Below are 17,260 nucleotides of genomic sequence, written 5' to 3'. Positions count from 1 at the left end.
GGCCAGTTGAGAACACCTTTATTTAACCAGGTAGGCTAGTTGAGAACACCTTTATTTAACCAGGTAGTCTGGTTGAGAACACCTTTATTTAACCAGGTAGGCTAGTTGAGAACACCTTTATTTAACCAGGTAGGCTAGTTGAGAACACATTTATTTAACCAGGTAGACTAGTTGAGAACACCTTTATTTAACCAGGTAGGCCAGTTGAGAACACCTTTATTTAACCAGGTAGGCCAGTTGAGAACACCTTTTATTTAACCAGGTAGGCTAGTTGAGAACACATTTATTTAACCAGGTAGGCTAGTTGAGAACACCTTTATTTAACCAGGTAGGCCAGTTGAGAACACCTTTATTTAACCAGGTAGGCCAGTTGAGAACACCTTTATTTAACCAGGTAGGCCAGTTGAGAACACCTTTATTTAACCAGGTAGGCCAGTTGAGAACACCTTTATTTAACCAGGTAGGCTAGTTGAGAACACCTTTATTTAACCAGGTAGTCTGGTTGAGAACACCTTTATTTAACCAGGTAGGCTAGTTGAGAACACCTTTATTTAACCAGGTAGGCTAGTTGAGAACACATTTATTTAACCAGGTAGACTAGTTGAGAACACCTTTATTTAACCAGGTAGGCCAGTTGAGAACACCTTTATTTAACCAGGTAGGCCAGTTGAGAACACCTTTTATTTAACCAGGTAGGCTAGTTGAGAACACATTTATTTAACCAGGTAGGCTAGTTGAGAACACCTTTATTTAACCAGGTAGGCCAGTTGAGAACACCTTTATTTAACCAGGTAGGCCAGTTGAGAACACCTTTATTTAACCAGGTAGGCCAGTTGAGAACAAGTTCTCATTTGCAACTGTGACCTGGCCAAGATAAAGCAAAGCAGTGTGACAAAAACAACAACACAGAGTTACACATGGAATAAACAAAACATACAGTTAATAATACAGTAGAACAAAAGAAAACAAAAAGTCTATATACAGCGAGTGCAAATGAGATAAGGGAGTTAATGCAATAACTGAACACTGAACTCTATCAGAGAAGTAGTTGGTGAACCAGGCGAGGCAGTCATTTGAGAAACCAAGGCTGTAGAGTCTGCCGAAGAGGATGTGGTGATTGACAGAGTCGAAAGCCTTGGCCAGGTCGATGAAAAGTACATTTCTTAGCTACATTATTTGCAAACAGTATTCATGTTTTGGAATATTTTTATTCTGTACAGGCCTCCTTCTTTTCACTCTGTCATTTAGGTTAGTATTGTGGAGTAACTACAATGTTGTTGATCCATCCTCAGTTTTCTCCCATCACAGCCATTAAACTCTGTAACTGTTTTAAAGTCACCTTATGGTGAAACCCCTGAGCTGTTTCCTTCTTCTCCGGTAACTGCGTTAGGAAGGACGCCTGTATCTTTGTAGTGACTGGGTGTATTGATACACCGTCCAAAGTGTAATTAATAACGTCACCATGCTCAAAGGGATATTCAATGTCTGTTTTTAATTTGTACCCATCTACCAATAGGAGCCCTTCTCTGTGAGGCATTGGAAAACCTCCCTGGTCTTTGTGGTTGAAATGTAATTCTCTATTGAGGAACCAACCAGATAATTGTATGTGTGGGGTACAGAGATGTTAAATACTATTACTGGAGACCGAGTAATTCCATCTTATTATGGGACTTATTAAGCAAAATTGTACTCCTGAAAATATGTAGACTTGCCATAACAAAGTGGTTGAATACTTACTGAAGACATTTCAGCTTTTCATTTTTAATTCATTTGTAAACATTTCTTTAAACATAATTCCACTTTAACATTATGGGGTATTGTGTGTAGGCCAGGGACAATTTAACCCATTTTAAATTCAGGCTGTAGTACAACTAATGTTGTAAAATGTCAAAGTGGTGTGAAATACTGTCTTTAAAGCACAGTAAGTGGCAGTCCTTCTCCAATGTATTGTCATGTGTATGTATATATATATATATATATTATGTATATACATAATCCCTCGGCTTTTGGTACATTAGGAGACGAGTTGGTCCTTAAAAGCCCTAAAACAAGTGAAGAAATAAGTACGCTTTGTTTTGTGTGTCAGTCCACATGCTCTATACATGTGGTGTAGACAATAACTATGTATGTACACATGATCCTACCATTCAATGGGATGTCCGCTGCCCTCATCTCTTAAATGGTTTGATCAGGTTCTTCAGTGACAGACGGAACAGACAAGGTTAACTTTGATCATCAGGTTCTTCAGTGACAGACGGAACAGACAAGGTTAACTTTGATCATCAGGTTCTTCAGTGACGGACGGAACAGACAAGGTTAACTTTGATCAGGTTCTTCAGTGACAGACGGAACAGACAAGGTTAACTTTGATCATCAGGTTCTTCAGTGACGGACGGAACAGACAAGGTTAACGTTGATCAGGTTCTTCAGTGACAGACGGAACAGACAAGGTTAACTTTGATCAGGTTCTTCAGTGACAGACGGAACAGACAAGGTTAACGTTGATCAGGTTCTTCAGTGACAGACGGAACAGACAAGGTTAACTTTGATCAGGTTCTTCAGTGACAGACGGAACAGACAAGGTTAACTTTGATCAGGTTCTTCAGTGACAGACGGAACAGACAAGGTTAACTTTGATCATCAGGTTCTTCAGTGACGGACGGAAGAGACAAGGTTAACTTTGATCAGGTTCTTAAATAAATAAAACAAAATCAAGAAGTCTAACTAACTACATGGTTTGTGCATATGGGCTCCATCAACCTAAAGAGATGGTCAACCAATGTGGGTTTTTTGTTACATTCCAAAAAATGGCCGTTGAATATTTAGAGGAGTGAGGTTGGAGAGGCTATGCTGCCACCTACTGTTCAAATCAAATCTAATTGTATTGGTCACATGCAGATGTTATTGCGAGTGTAACGAAATGCTTGTAATAGAAGAGGTGTAGATTCCTGATTAATCTTTATTTTATTTATTTTATCTTTTTAAACTTTTAAAAATTTAACTAGGCAAGTCAGTTAAGAAGAAATTCTTACTTACAATGATGACAGATTTTCCCCTTGTCGGCTCTGGGATTTGATCCAGCAACCCTTCAGTTACTGGCCCAATGCTCTAACCACTAGGGTACCTGCAGTCCCTACATTCTAACCACTAGGGTACCTGCCGTCCCTACATTCTAACCACTAGGGTACCTGCCGTCCCTACATTCTAACCACTAGGGTACCTGCAGTCCCTACATTCTAACCACTAGGGTACCCTCCGTCATTACATATACTGTATAATACACCATTTTCCCTTATGTCCCAGCATATAACCAAGAAGGCAATAAGTACCTGCCGTCCCTACATTCAAACCACTAGGGTACCTGCCGCCCCTACACTCTAACCACTAGGGTACCTGCCGCCCCTACACTCTAACCACTAGGGTACCTGCCGCCCCTACATTGAACCACTAGGGTACCTGCCGTACCTACACTCTAACCACTAGGGTACCTGCCGTCCCTACACTCTAACCACTAGGGTACCTGCCGCCCCTACACTCTAACCACTAGGGTACCTGCCGCCCCTCCACTCTAACCACTAGGCTACCCTGCCTCCCCTGCACTCTAACCACTAGGCTACCTGCCGTCCCTACACTCTAACCACTAGGGTACCTGCCGCCCCTACAATCTAACCACTAGGCTACCCTGCCTCCCCTACACTCTAACCACTAGGCTACCTGCCGTCCCTACACTCTAACCACTAGGCTACCTGCCGTCCCTACACTCTAACCACTAGGCTACCCTGCCTCCCCTGCACTCTAACCACTAGGCTACCTGCCGTCCCTACACTCTAACCACTAGGGTACCTGCCGCCCCTACAATCTAACCACTAGGCTACCTGCCGCCCCTACACTCTAACCACTAGGGTACCTGCCGCCTCTACACTCTAACCACTAGGGTACCTGCCGCCTCTACACTCTAACCACTAGGGTACCTGCCGCCTCTACACTCTAACCACTAGGGTACCTGCCGCCTCTACACTCTAACCACTAGGGTACCTGCCTCCGCTTACACTCAGGACAGTAGTGAGAACAGGTGGGTCTAGACAGGACAGTAGTGAGAACAGGTGGGTCTAGACAGGACAGTAGTGAGAACAGGTGGGTCTAGACAGGACAGTAGTGAGAACAGGTGGGTCTAGACAGGACAGTAGTGAGAACAGGTGGGTCTAGACAGGACAGTAGTGAGAACAGGTGGGTCTAGACAGTACAGTAGTGAGAACAGGTGGGTCTAGACAGGACAGTAGTGAGAACAGGTGGGTCTAGACAGGACAGTAGTGAGAACAGGTGGGTCTAGACAGGACAGTAGTGAGAACAGGTGGGTCTAGACAGGACAGTAGTGAGAACAGGTGGGTCTAGACAGTACAGTAGTGAGAACAGGTGGGTCTAGACAGGACAGTAGTGAGACAGGACAGTAGTGAGAACAGGTGGGTCTAGACAGGACAGTAGTGAGAACAGGTGGGTCTAGACAGTACAGTAGTGAGAACAGGTGGGTCTAGACAGGACAGTAGTGAGACAGGACAGTAGTGAGAACAGGTGGGTCTAGACAGGACAGTAGTGAGACAGGACAGTAGTGAGAACAGGTGGGTCTAGACAGGACAGTAGTGAGACAGGACAGTGGTGAGAACAGGTGGGTCTAGACAGGACAGTAGTGAGAACAGGTGGGTCTAGACAGGACAGTAGTGAGACAGGACAGTAGTGAGAACAGGTGGGTCTAGACAGGACAGTAGTGAGAACAGGTGGGTCTAGACAGGACAGTAGTGAGAACAGGTGGGTCTAGACAGGACAGTAGTGAGACAGGACAGTAGTGAGAACAGGTGGGTCTAGACAGGACAGTAGTGAGAACAGGTGGGTCTAGACAGTACAGTAGTGAGAACAGGTGGGTCTAGACAGGACAGTAGTGAGAACAGGTGGGTCTAGACAGTACAGTAGTGAGAACAGGTGTACAGATGACATTATTATTGTTATTATTGTCATGTCTGTTCCTCAGGGCCATGTTCTGCAGTAACTCAGGGCCATGTTCTGCAGTAACTTGTCATGTCTGTTCCTCAGGGCCATGTTCTGCAGTAACTCAGGGCCATGTTCTGCAGTAACTCAGGGCCATGTTCCTCAGGGCCATGTTCTGCAGTAACTTGTCATGTCTATTCCTCAGGGCCATGTTCTGCAGTAACTTGTCATGTCTATTCCTCAGGGCCATGTTCTGCAGTAACTCAGGGCCATGTTCTGCAGTAACTCAGGGCCATGTTCTGCAGTAACTCAGGGCCATGTTCTGCAGTAACTTGTCATGTCTATTCCTCAGGGCCATGTTCTGCAGTAACTTGTCATGTCTGTTCCTCAGGGCCATGTTCTGCAGTAACTCAGGGCCATGTTCTGCAGTAACTCAGGGCCATGTTCTGCAGTAACTCAGGGCCATGTTCTGCAGTAACTTGTCATGTCTATTCCTCAGGGCCATGTTCTGCAGTAACTCAGGGCCATGTTCTGCAGTAACTCAGGGCCATGTTCTGCAGTAACTCAGGGCCATGTTCTGCAGTAACTTGTCATGTCTATTCCTCAGGGCCATGTTCTGCAGTAACTTGTCATGTCTATTCCTCAGGGCCATGTTCTGCAGTAACTTGTCATGTCTATTCCTCAGGGCCATGTTCTGCAGTATCTTGTCATGTCTGTTCCTCAGGGCCATGTTCTGCAGTATCTTGTCATGTCTATTCCTCAGGGCCATGTTCTGCAGTAACTTGTCATGTCTATTCCTCAGGGCCATGTTCTGCAGTAACTTGTCATGTCTGTTCCTCAGGGCCATGTTCTGCAGTAACTTGTCATGTCTATTCCTCAGGGCCATGTTCTGCAGTATCTTGTCATGTCTGTTCCTCAGGGCCATGTTCTGCAGTATCTTGTCATGTCTATTCCTCAGGGCCATGTTCTGCAGTATCTTGTCATGTCTATTCCTCAGGGCCATGTTCTGCAGTATCTTGTCATGTCTATTCCTCAGGGCCATGTTCTGCAGTATCTTGTCATGTCTATTCCCCAGGGCCATGTTCTGCAGTATCTTGTCATGTCTATTCCTCAGGGCCATGTTCTGCAGTAACTTGTCATGTCTATTCCTCAGGGCCATGTTCTGCAGTAACTCAGGGCCATGTTCTGCAGTAACTTGTCATGTCTATTCCTCAGGGCCATGTTCTGCAGTAACTCAGGGCCATGTTCTGCAGTAACTCAGGGCCATGTTCTGCAGTAACTTGTCATGTCTATTCCTCAGGGCCATGTTCTGCAATAACTCAGGGCCATGTTCTGCAGTAACTTGTCATGTCTATTCCTCAGGGCCATGTTCTGCAGTATCTTGTCATGTCTATTCCTCAGGGCCATGTTCTGCAGTATCTTGTCATGTCTATTCCTCAGGGCCATGTTCTGCAGTATCTTGTCATGTCTATTCCTCAGGGCCATGTTCTGCAGTAACTTGTCATGTCTATTCCTCAGGGCCATGTTCTGCAGTAACTCAGGGCCATGTTCTGCAGTAACTTGTCATGTCTGTTCCTCAGGTCCATGTTCTGCAGTATCTTGTCATGTCTATTCCTCAGGGCCATGTTCTGCAGTAACTTGTCATGTCTATTCCTCAGGGCCATGTTCTGCAGTAACTCAGGGCCATGTTCTGCAGTAACTCAGGGCCATGTTCTGCAGTAACTCAGGGCCATGTCTATTCCTCAGGGCCATGTTCTGCAGTAACTTGTCATGTCTGTTCCTCAGGGCCATGTTCTGCAGTAACTCAGGGCCATGTTCTGCAGTAACTTGTCATGTCTGTTCCTCAGGGCCATGTTCTGCAGTAACTTGTCATGTCTATTCCTCAGGGCCATGTTCTGCAGTAACTTGTCATGTCTGTTCCTCAGGGCCATGTTCTGCAGTAACTTGTCATGTCTATTCCTCAGGGCCATGTTCTGCAGTATCTTGTCATGTCTATTCCTCAGGGCCATGTTCTGCAGTAACTTGTCATGTCTGTTCCTCAGGGCCATGTTCTGCAGTAACTTGTCATGTCTGTTCCTCAGGGCCATGTTCTGCAGTAACTCAGGGCCATGTTCTGCAGTAACTCAGGGCCATGTTCTGCAGTAACTCAGGGCCATGTTCTGCAGTAACTCAGGGCCATGTTCTGCAGTAACTTGTCATGTCTATTCCTCAGGGCCATGTTCTGCAGTAACTCAGGGCCATGTTCTGCAGTATCTTGTCATGTCTATTCCTCAGGGCCATGTTCTGCAGTATCTTGTCATGTCTGTTCCTCAGGGCCATGTTCTGCAGTAACTTGTCATGTCTATTCCTCAGGGCCATGTTCTGCAGTAACTTGTCATGTCTGTTCCTCAGGGCCATGTTCTGCAGTAACTTCGTAGAGAGCAGACAAGGGCGTGTGGATCTGAAGGGTATCTCCCCTGACGTGCTCAGTGGCATAGTGGACTATGTGTATACAGGAGCCATCACCATCAGCATGGACATAGTGCTGCCTCTAATGCAGGCTGCCTCTATGCTGCACTATGGACGGCTGTTTGAGGCCTGCTCCACCTTCCTTCAGGTGACTACAGATGGAAATCAGCTTTGTTGCTCACTCTGGGACTGTTAGATTGATTTAGAAACTGCAGCATTGATTGATGTGATTGTGCCACTAACTCCAGATTGTGTTTGTGAATCAGGCCTCCCTTTGCAAAATAGACTTTTGTCTCAATGGGACTTTCCTGCTTAAATAAACATTTCAATTAAATACATAATAATAATAATAATGTGCACAGACACGGTCTTTGTTAAATTATAATATATTTCAGGAGCAGCTGAGCCCAGACAACTGTCTCAGTATGATCAGGTTGTCTGAGATCCTCCACTGCGACAGTCTGAAGGAGAAGGCGAAGGAGATGGCCGTGAGGAGCTTCTCAGACGTAGCTGCCTCCGAAGACTTCTGTGAGCTCTCCTTACCGGAGCTTATGTGTTACCTGGAGGACGACCGACTGTGTGCAGAGGAGGAGCAGGTGATATGAGATGAGATTGGGTGGAGATGAGTAGAGAAGAGATGTGAAAAAATAGGATTAGACAATAATATTGTTTCTAACATGGGGAGGTACTAAAAGTCCAATTTCGCAGGTGTTTGAGACCCTCCTGGCGTGGATCCACCACGACCCGTTCTCCCGGCGCGGCGCCATCCACGACCTCTTCAAGAAGGTGCGCCTGCGCTACATCCACCCCACCTACCTGTTCCAGTTCATCGCCAACGACCCGCTAGTGCAGTCCTCCACGCTCTGCACTGAGATCATTGAGTCCGTCCGTCGCCTCATGCTCTCGGTCAGTGCCAAGTGCGGTCGTGAGCTGAAGCCCCTCTGGACCACACCGCGCCGCTACACCTGCCGAGAGACGCTCGTTGTGGTCGGCGGGCGCAAGAATAACGAGCAGACATCCCGGGAAGCCCTGCTCTATGACGAGAGGACCCAGCGCTGGCAGTGGCTGGCCAAGCTGCCCCTGCGACTCTACAAGGCCTCCTACGTCTGTATCCACAGCATCCTGTATGTGGTGGGGGGGCTCAGCCTCAGCATGGCCTCAGGAGACAGCTCTGTGTCTTCCACCGTCTACACCCTCTCCCTCAAGACCAACCAGGTATGAAGGGGCTAGCATACCCACAGCACTGACGGTTTGTCCAGAAAATAGGTATTTTTAAATGAGATTTTATTGTGCTGATGGATAATTATTTTGTATTGTGTATTTATGAAAATGGAACATTTCAACCTTCTATTGATACCATGTAATGCTGCCTTATTGAAACCCGCATGTCTCTGTGACCAGTGGAGGACGGCTGAGCCCATGTTGGAGCCGCGCTACGCCCATCAGAGTGTCTCCTATCTCCACTTCATCTTTGTCCTGGGGGGGATCGGAGTTGACAAACAGATATCCAACTCCGTGGAGAGGTACAACAGTATGTTTAACCAATGGGAGGCCATGGCTCCTCTCCCCAGCGCCGTGCTGCACCCCGCCGTCGCCGCCAACGACCAGAGGGTCTATGTGTTCGGAGGGGAGGACGCCATGCAGAACCCTGTCAGGGAGATACAGGTAACCATCAGTCAATCTATCAACCCACAAATCAATCAATCAACCCACCCATCAATCAATCAACCAACCCTCCAATCAATCAACCCACCCTCCAATCAATCAACCCTCCAATCAATCAATCAACCCTCCAATCAATCAATCAACCCACCAATCAATCAATCAACCCACCAATCAATCAATCAACCCACCAATCAATCAATCAATCAATCCTCCAATCAATCAATCAACCCTCCAATCAATCAATCAACCCACCAATCAATCAATCAATCAATCAATCAACCCACCAATCAATCAATCAACCCACCAATCAATCAATCAACCCTCCAATCAATCAATCAACCCACCAATCAATCAATCAACCCTCCAATCAATCAATCAACCCACCAATCAATCAATCAACCCAACCAATCAATCAATCAACCCACCAATCAATCAATCAACCCACCAATCAATCAATCAACCCACCAATCAATCAATCAATCAACCCTCCAATCAATCAATCAACCCACCAATCAATCAATCAACCCACCAATCAATCAATCCATCAATCAATCAATCAATCAACCCTCCAATCAATCAATCAACCCACCAATCAATCAACCCTCCAATCAATCAATCAACCCACCAATCAATCAATCAACCCTCCAATCAATCAATCAACCCACCAATCAATCAATCAACCCTCCAATCAATCAATCAACCCTCCAATCAATCAATCAACCCACCAATCAATCAATCAACCCACCAATCAATCAATCAACCCACCAATCAATCAATCAACCCACCAATCAATCAATCAACCCACCAATCAATCAATCAACCCACCAATCAATCAATCAACCCTCCAATCAATCAATCAACCCTCCAATCAACCCTCCAATCAATCAATCAACCCACCAATCAATCAATCAACCCTCCAATCAATCAATCAATCAACCCACCAATCAATCAATCAACCCACCAATCAATGAATCAACCCACCAATCAATCAACCCACCCATCAATCAACCCACCAATCAATCAATCAACCCACCAATCAATCAATCAATCAATCAATCAACCCACCAATCAATCAACCCACCCATCCATCAATCAATCAATCAACCCACCAATCAATCAATCAACCCACCCATCAATCAATCAATCAATCAACCCACCAATCAATCAATCAATCCACCAATCAATCAATCAATCAATCAATCAACCCACCAATCAATCAACCCACCCATCAATCAATCAATCAACCCACCAATCAATCAATCAACCCACCAATCAATCAATCAACCCACCAATCAATCAATCAACCCACCCATCAATCAATCAATCAACCCACCAATCAATCAATCAATCAACCCACCAATCAATCAATCAATCAATCAACCAATCAATCAATCAACCCACCAATCAATGAATCAACCCACCAATCAACCCATCAATCAATCAATCAACCCACCAATCAATCAATCAACCCACCCATCAATCAATCAATCAATCCACCAATCAACCCACCAATCAATCAATCAATCAATCCACCAATCAATCAACCCACCAATCAATCAATCAATCAACCCACCAATCAATCAATCAATCAATCCACCAATCAACCCACCCACCAATCAATCAATCAATCCACCAATCAATCAATCAACCCACCCATCAATCAATCAATCAATCCACCAATCAACCCACCAATCAATCAATCAATCAATCCACCAATCAATCAACCCACCAATCAATCAATCAATCAATCAATCAATCAACCCACCCATCAATCAATCAATCAATCAACCCACCCATCAATCAATCAATCAATCCACCAATCAACCCACCAATCAATCAATCAACCCACCCATCAATCAATCAATCAATCCACCAATCAACCCACCAATCAATCAATCAATCAATCCACCAATCAATCAATCAATCAATCAACCCACCAATCAATCAATCAATAAATCAATCAATCAACCCACCAATCAATCAATCAATCAACCCACCAATCAATCAATCAACCCATCAATCAATCAATCAATCCACCAATCAATCAATCAATCAATCCACCAATCAATCAACCCACCAATCAATAAATCAATCAATCAACCCACCAATCAATCAATCAATCAACCCACCCATCAATCAATCCACCAACCCACCCATCAATCAATCAACCCACCAATCAATCAATCAATCCACCAATCAATCAACCCACCAATCAATCAATCAACCCACCCTCCAATCAATCAATCAATCAATCAATCAACCCACCAATCAATCAACCCACCCATCAATCAATCAATCAATCAATCAATCAATCAATCCACCAATCAATCAACCCACCAATCAATCAATCAATCAATCAATCAATCAATCAACCCACCAATCAATCAATCAATCAACCCACCCATCAATCAATCAATCAATCAATCCATCAATCAACCCACCAATCAATCAACCCACCCATCAATCAATCAACCCACCAATCAATCAATCAATCCATCAATCAATCAACCCTCCAATCAATCAATCAACCCACCAATCAATCAATCAACCCACCAATCAATCAATCAACCCACCAATCAATGAATCAACCCACCAATCAATCAATCAATCAATCCACCCATCAATCAATCAATCAACCCACCAATCAACCCATCAATCAACCAACTAATCCATCCAGAACAGAACCAGTTTAAACTTTAGCGTGTATTATGCTAACAGACTGACAGATGGTTGATGGATATTAATCTTTGATATCATTGACCAGAGGTGGAGAGAGTGGTGAGGCGAAGAAAAGAAGAAAATGATGGGGCCCGTAGTTTTTCCTGATTTGGTGACCTAACCATGTAAAACTCTGGACCGTATACGGTATGACGCGACTAATCCGTTTGTAAAAAAGATCCTTTTTCTAATCAGGTCACATGGTTTTGAAAAACTCCTGGCCTTGGGGCGGATGAAAACCCTGTCAAACTGCAGCTACCCTGTTCTTGTTCATATGAGTTGTGTTTTAAAGAAGAACTAGGGGCGTTTCCTATACACAGAGAAAGCAACGTGATTGGACAATAAATCTCACAGAGCTTGTTTTATGCAGCTTTTCATCGTGTAGTCCTGCCCTATGCAACTGTAGGCCTAATTACACATTACCTAACAGACTGTCAGCTATTGTGTTAATTATTAACTGGAATTAATTCATACATTTTGGATTGTAAAGTGTAGGTAGTCTCGTCAGCCCAAGTTTGAATATCAATCAAATTTGATCCCGTTCACATTTTTCTCACAAACAAATGGGCTATAAATATTAAACTTTACCACTTCCTTTACACTGGCCAGAGGGGCAGGGCGCATAGTAAGCTACACTAAAGCCTGGTCTCATGAACTCAACGTAACATAGTAAAGTAAATCCGGGATACTAAAATTAGTATGATATGTTACGTTTGGTATGGTTACACAAGACAGAACTTTATATAATAAGGCAAAATAAGGGTGGATGGTCGGGGTGAATGGGTGGGCATATTACTCTAACCCAAAGGTTGCGTGTTCGAATCTCATCAAGGAGTACATTAGTTAATTAACAACTTTGCAACTACTTTCTACTTTTTAGCTACTTTGCATGTTAGCTAACCCTTCCGCTAACTTGAACCCCTAGCTAACGTTGGCCACGGCAAATTGGATTTGCTACATATAATACGATTTTCAAATTCATAACATGTTGTATGAAATGGATGATGGACATCCACAAATTAAAACATACGAAACGAAACATACTAATTGGAGTGTCTGAGAGTTACATTTACCATGTTACATCTACCTCTCAGTCCAGGCTGTTGACTATGAAGCTGCTGTTGTTAGTACATTTACCATGTTACATCTACCTCTCAGTCCAGGCTGTTGACTATGAAGCTGCTGTTGTTAGTACATTTACCATGTTACATCTATCTCTCAGTCCAGGCTGTTGACTATGAAGCTGCTGTTGTTAGTACATTTACCATGTTACATCTACCTCTCAGTCCAGGCTGTTGACTATGAAGCTGCTGTTGTTAGTACATTTACCATGTTACATCTACCTACCTCTCAGTCCAGGCTGTTGACTATGAAGCTGCTGTTGTTAGTACATTTACCATGTTACATCTACCTCTCAGTCCAGGCTGTTGACTATGAAGCTGCTGTTGTTAGTACATTTACCATGTTACATCTACCTCTCAGTCCAGGCTGTTGACTATGAAGCTGCTGTTGTTAGTAGCCTACAGTTGACCAGACAGAGACATCTGTTATATTTGCCATGCAAGACAGCTAATGTTTTAGGTCTATATATCAGTGGTCACCAACCTTTTGAGTCAAGATCACTTTCCCAGGCAAAAAGCAAACTGAGATCTACTGCTCAGATTTTTTTTTTTTTACATTAACCCACACAAACAGTTTTGTAGGAATGAGGTTTGGGCAGTAAACCTAGTCCATTATCACAGCATGTTGGCTATATGATTGCCAATATTGTTAATCAGACCATATTATATTTCAAAACTCGAGCTTTGATAACAAAATAGATCAGTTGGTTTGTGGAGCATGAATTTAAATAATTATATATTTGATTTAACTGGACTGGTGGTACCTGCATCGAGGTCAAATCACGACGTCATTGATCTTCAGGTCGAAAAATCGGAGCTCTAGAAAGATGCCCGAGATTCCGACTTGGATGACCGTTCAAAACGATGTTTCCCAGCCGCCTCTCACCGTCCCTGCTCTCTCCGTCCTTTCCTCCGGTGAGACTGACCAGAGAGAGGGGACACCGTCCCTGCTCTCTCCGTCCTTTCCTCCGGTGAGACTGACCAGAGAGAGGGGACACCGTCCCTGCTCTCTCAGTCCTTTCCTCCGGTGAGACTGACCAGAGAGAGGGGACACCGTCCCTGCTCTCTCAGTCCTTTCCTCCGGTGAGACTGACCAGAGAGAGGGGACACCGTCCCTGCTCTCTCCGTCCTTTCCTCCGGTGAGACTGACCAGAGAGAGGGGACACCGTCCCTGCTGACCAGACTGAGAGGGGGACACCGTCCCTGCTCTCTCCGTCCTTTCCTCCGGACTGAGACTGACCAGAGAGACCAGGGGACACCGTCCCTGCTCTCCAGAGAGAGGGGACACCGTCCCTGCTCTCTCCGTCCTTTCCTCCGGTGAGACTGACCAGAGAGAGGGACTGACCAGAGAGGGGGACCGTCCCTGCTCTCTCCGTCCTTTCCTCCGGTGAGACTGACCAGAGAGAGGGGACACCGGGTCCTTTCCTCCGGTGAGACTGACCAGAGAGAGGGGACCCTGCTCTCTCCGTCCTTTCCTCCGGTGAGACTGACCAGAGAGAGGGGACACCGTCCCTGCTCTCTCCGTCCTTTCCTCCGGTGAGACTGACCAGAGAGAGGGGACACCGTCCCTGCTCTCTCAGTCCTTTCCTCCGGTGAGACTGACCAGAGAGAGGGGACACCGTCCCTGCTCTCTCAGTCCTTTCCTCCGGTGAGACTGACCAGAGAGAGGGGACACCGTCCCTGCTCTCTCCGTCCTTTCCTCCGGTGAGACTGACCAGAGAGAGGGGACACCGTCTTCCACCTGATGGCGAAACTCGAGTCGCACTGTATGCGCAAATTCATGTTGTTCCTATGACCAGAGAAAGTGAAATATTCATTCATATTAAAATGGAAACGACGAGCTGCTAATAATAATAAAAAACGTAGGGCTGTCGATACTTGGCTACTCATTCATTGCAGCCGCAGCCCCGAACGGATGTACGGAGAAGTGCGTTTTGTAATAGTGTTGAATATAAACTTAAACATGACATAAAAACAGCAGCTCTTTGCTGTATTTGTTGACAGTCTCTCTGTTGTCATGGTTTTAAAAGTGATTAAATCTGACGTAGGCGAGTAGCCTATTAGACGTGGCTGTGGCCAGGGTCGGGGAAGCTCTGTTCCCACGGTGATTTGAGCCATCTGATCGGCAGCGCAGTAGGTGCACTCGATTTAGTCACAGATTTGCCGTTCCGCCGGGTAGGCGGAGTTTGTCTCTTGGGAACACTTTGCTACCCGGTGCGCAGGACTTTTGAAACAAGTGCACCCACCGGCAACAGCTCAACACGATTTAAATAAAAGGATCGTAAGCCTTTATGGTTCTTTGGCTTTTCTACAGTAATATTTGGTGATCGCCTAGGAATGCCTTTTAGATCGACCAGTCGGCGACCACTGGTCTATAGGCTGCTACATTTATGTACATTTTTGGTTGTGTCTGTCAGGAGTGATGTGTTATCATGCTTGCTAAATCAATACTGGAAGAGCACACCTTAAGCTTTTGTCTGTGCTGTCCCAGTTCCCTTGGGAACAACCTATCCCATTGTAAAATGTTTAATGTAAGGGTTAAGGCTAGGTTAGGTAAGGGTTAAGGGACAGGGTAGGGATTAGGTTAATGTTAGAGTTTTAGAACAGGGACATCCCAATAGCAGTGACCCTTGAGCTTTGTGCCCGGCCCACAAGACCTGCGATTTCCATTAATCTGATTGGTCAAGATACGCAATTGAGGCAAATTGGTCTAAAAAAACAGCACTTTGCCTCACCACACATGTTCTGGCAGCCCTTGTCACTGACTGGCTGGCTGACTGGCTGGCTGGCTGGCTGACTAAAACTCTCTCTGGTATCTCTGTCTCTCAGGTGTACCACATCTCCAGGAACCTGTGGTCCAGATTGGAAACCAGGACAGTGAAGAACGTCTGTGCACCTGCTGCTGTCATCGAAGATAAGATCTACATCATTGGAGGTGAACAGGCTGCCAATTTCAACATGTTTATCTGGTTTACCGGGTCTATCATGTAGAATACCCACAGCTGTTACAGTCCACATGAGCTGATAGCATGTGTCTCTTTTTCATCTTAAATGGAGTCATCTCCTTTCAACTTGATTTACTTTGATGTTGTGATTCTGAACAATCTGTGGGTAGGCTTTGTCCCCAGTGGCACCCTATTCCCTCTGGTCAAAAGGAGTGCACTTACGTAGGGAATAGGCTGCCATTTGGGACGCCGGCTCCCTTAAGTCATGTGTATTTGAAATGTTTCATTTGTAGGGTACACTAGACGGATGATCGCCTACGACACCAAAGCCAATAAGTTTGTAAAGTGTGAGAACCTGAAGGAGAGGCGAATGCACCACAGCGCCACGGTCATCAACAACAAGCTGTACGTGACGGGGGGGCGCTTCCTGAACGGGCACGACACCATCGAGGACTCGGACTGCTTCGAGTGTTACGACCCCAAGACGGACGCGTGGACCTCCAAGGGGACGCTGCCATACAAACTGTTCGACCACGGCTCCCTGCCTCTGGTCTGTGTCTCCAACAGACCCAACCCCCCCTGAGTGACCCACAACATCTGATCAACATCATCTGGTCGTCTGGAGTTCAACAGTAGGGTGAACAGTGGGACTGACTTCTACAGCTGCCTCTCTGTCCCCCATTACAGATGCAATGTCCTCCACTCCTCCAGTCCGTTGTCACATTTGAGCTGGTCCACAAACTGTATATGATCTCTCTGATGAGTGACCCACAACATCCCCAAAACTCCTTGGACTCCTAGCCTAGCCGGCTCCTAACCTAATCTAGCTACCTGTCATGTTACTCCTTCACAGCAGTTATAATTGGACACCACAGCTGGGATCGGAAACCATCTGAACAGACAGACGTTGGTCTCTTCTCTCACACAGTCACAGGACGTCAACACACGCCTCAGACATGGTCTTGATGTTAGCATCTGTGGCCTTCTAAATCAAAACCTGAGATCGTAGCTGGCAGGCAGAGGTGTCACATTGGCCTCAGGGAGGGAGGGAGGGAGGGAGATCGGAGGACAGAGTCTCCACACTCCTCCAAGGGTAAATCTGAAATGACACCCTATTCCCTATACAGTTCACGACTACTGGTCAGAACTAGTTTACTACATAGGGAATAGGGTAGGCTCTGGTCAGAACTAGTTTACTACATAGGGAATAGGGTAGGCTCTGGTCAAGACAAGGGAATAGGGTGTCATTTCAGACCAACGCTCCCCTACACAAACTAAGTCCACATAACACTGATTGAAGCCCTGTAACAGAGCTGGATGATATGCCCATAAATTGCCTGAATTGATATAATAACGGATCCGTCTCTAACATGAATGTGAACC

General features: G+C 45.5%; 1 protein-coding gene across 1 annotated transcript in view; it reads left to right on the top strand.

Moving 5' to 3' along the window:
* The window catches only part of klhl38a (kelch-like family member 38a), a 37,742-nt gene extending 20,831 nt beyond the window's left edge, over nucleotides 1–16,911 (top strand). The window contains exons 3-8 of the mRNA XM_052469097.1: nucleotides 7,372–7,576; nucleotides 7,824–8,024; nucleotides 8,137–8,643; nucleotides 8,830–9,093; nucleotides 15,762–15,867; nucleotides 16,171–16,911. Of these exons, the coding sequence (XP_052325057.1) occupies nucleotides 7,372–7,576; nucleotides 7,824–8,024; nucleotides 8,137–8,643; nucleotides 8,830–9,093; nucleotides 15,762–15,867; nucleotides 16,171–16,460 (1,573 nt within the window). The 3' untranslated portion in view covers nucleotides 16,461–16,911. The remainder of the gene's footprint in view (nucleotides 1–7,371; nucleotides 7,577–7,823; nucleotides 8,025–8,136; nucleotides 8,644–8,829; nucleotides 9,094–15,761; nucleotides 15,868–16,170) is intronic.
* The last annotated feature ends 349 nt before the right edge of the window (nucleotides 16,912–17,260 follow it).

Source organism: Oncorhynchus keta, chromosome 19 (genome assembly GCF_023373465.1).
Source record: "Oncorhynchus keta strain PuntledgeMale-10-30-2019 chromosome 19, Oket_V2, whole genome shotgun sequence".
In the NCBI taxonomy this organism is placed as follows: domain Eukaryota; kingdom Metazoa; phylum Chordata; class Actinopteri; order Salmoniformes; family Salmonidae; genus Oncorhynchus; species Oncorhynchus keta.
This window is presented reverse-complemented; position numbering and strand designations above follow the sequence as displayed.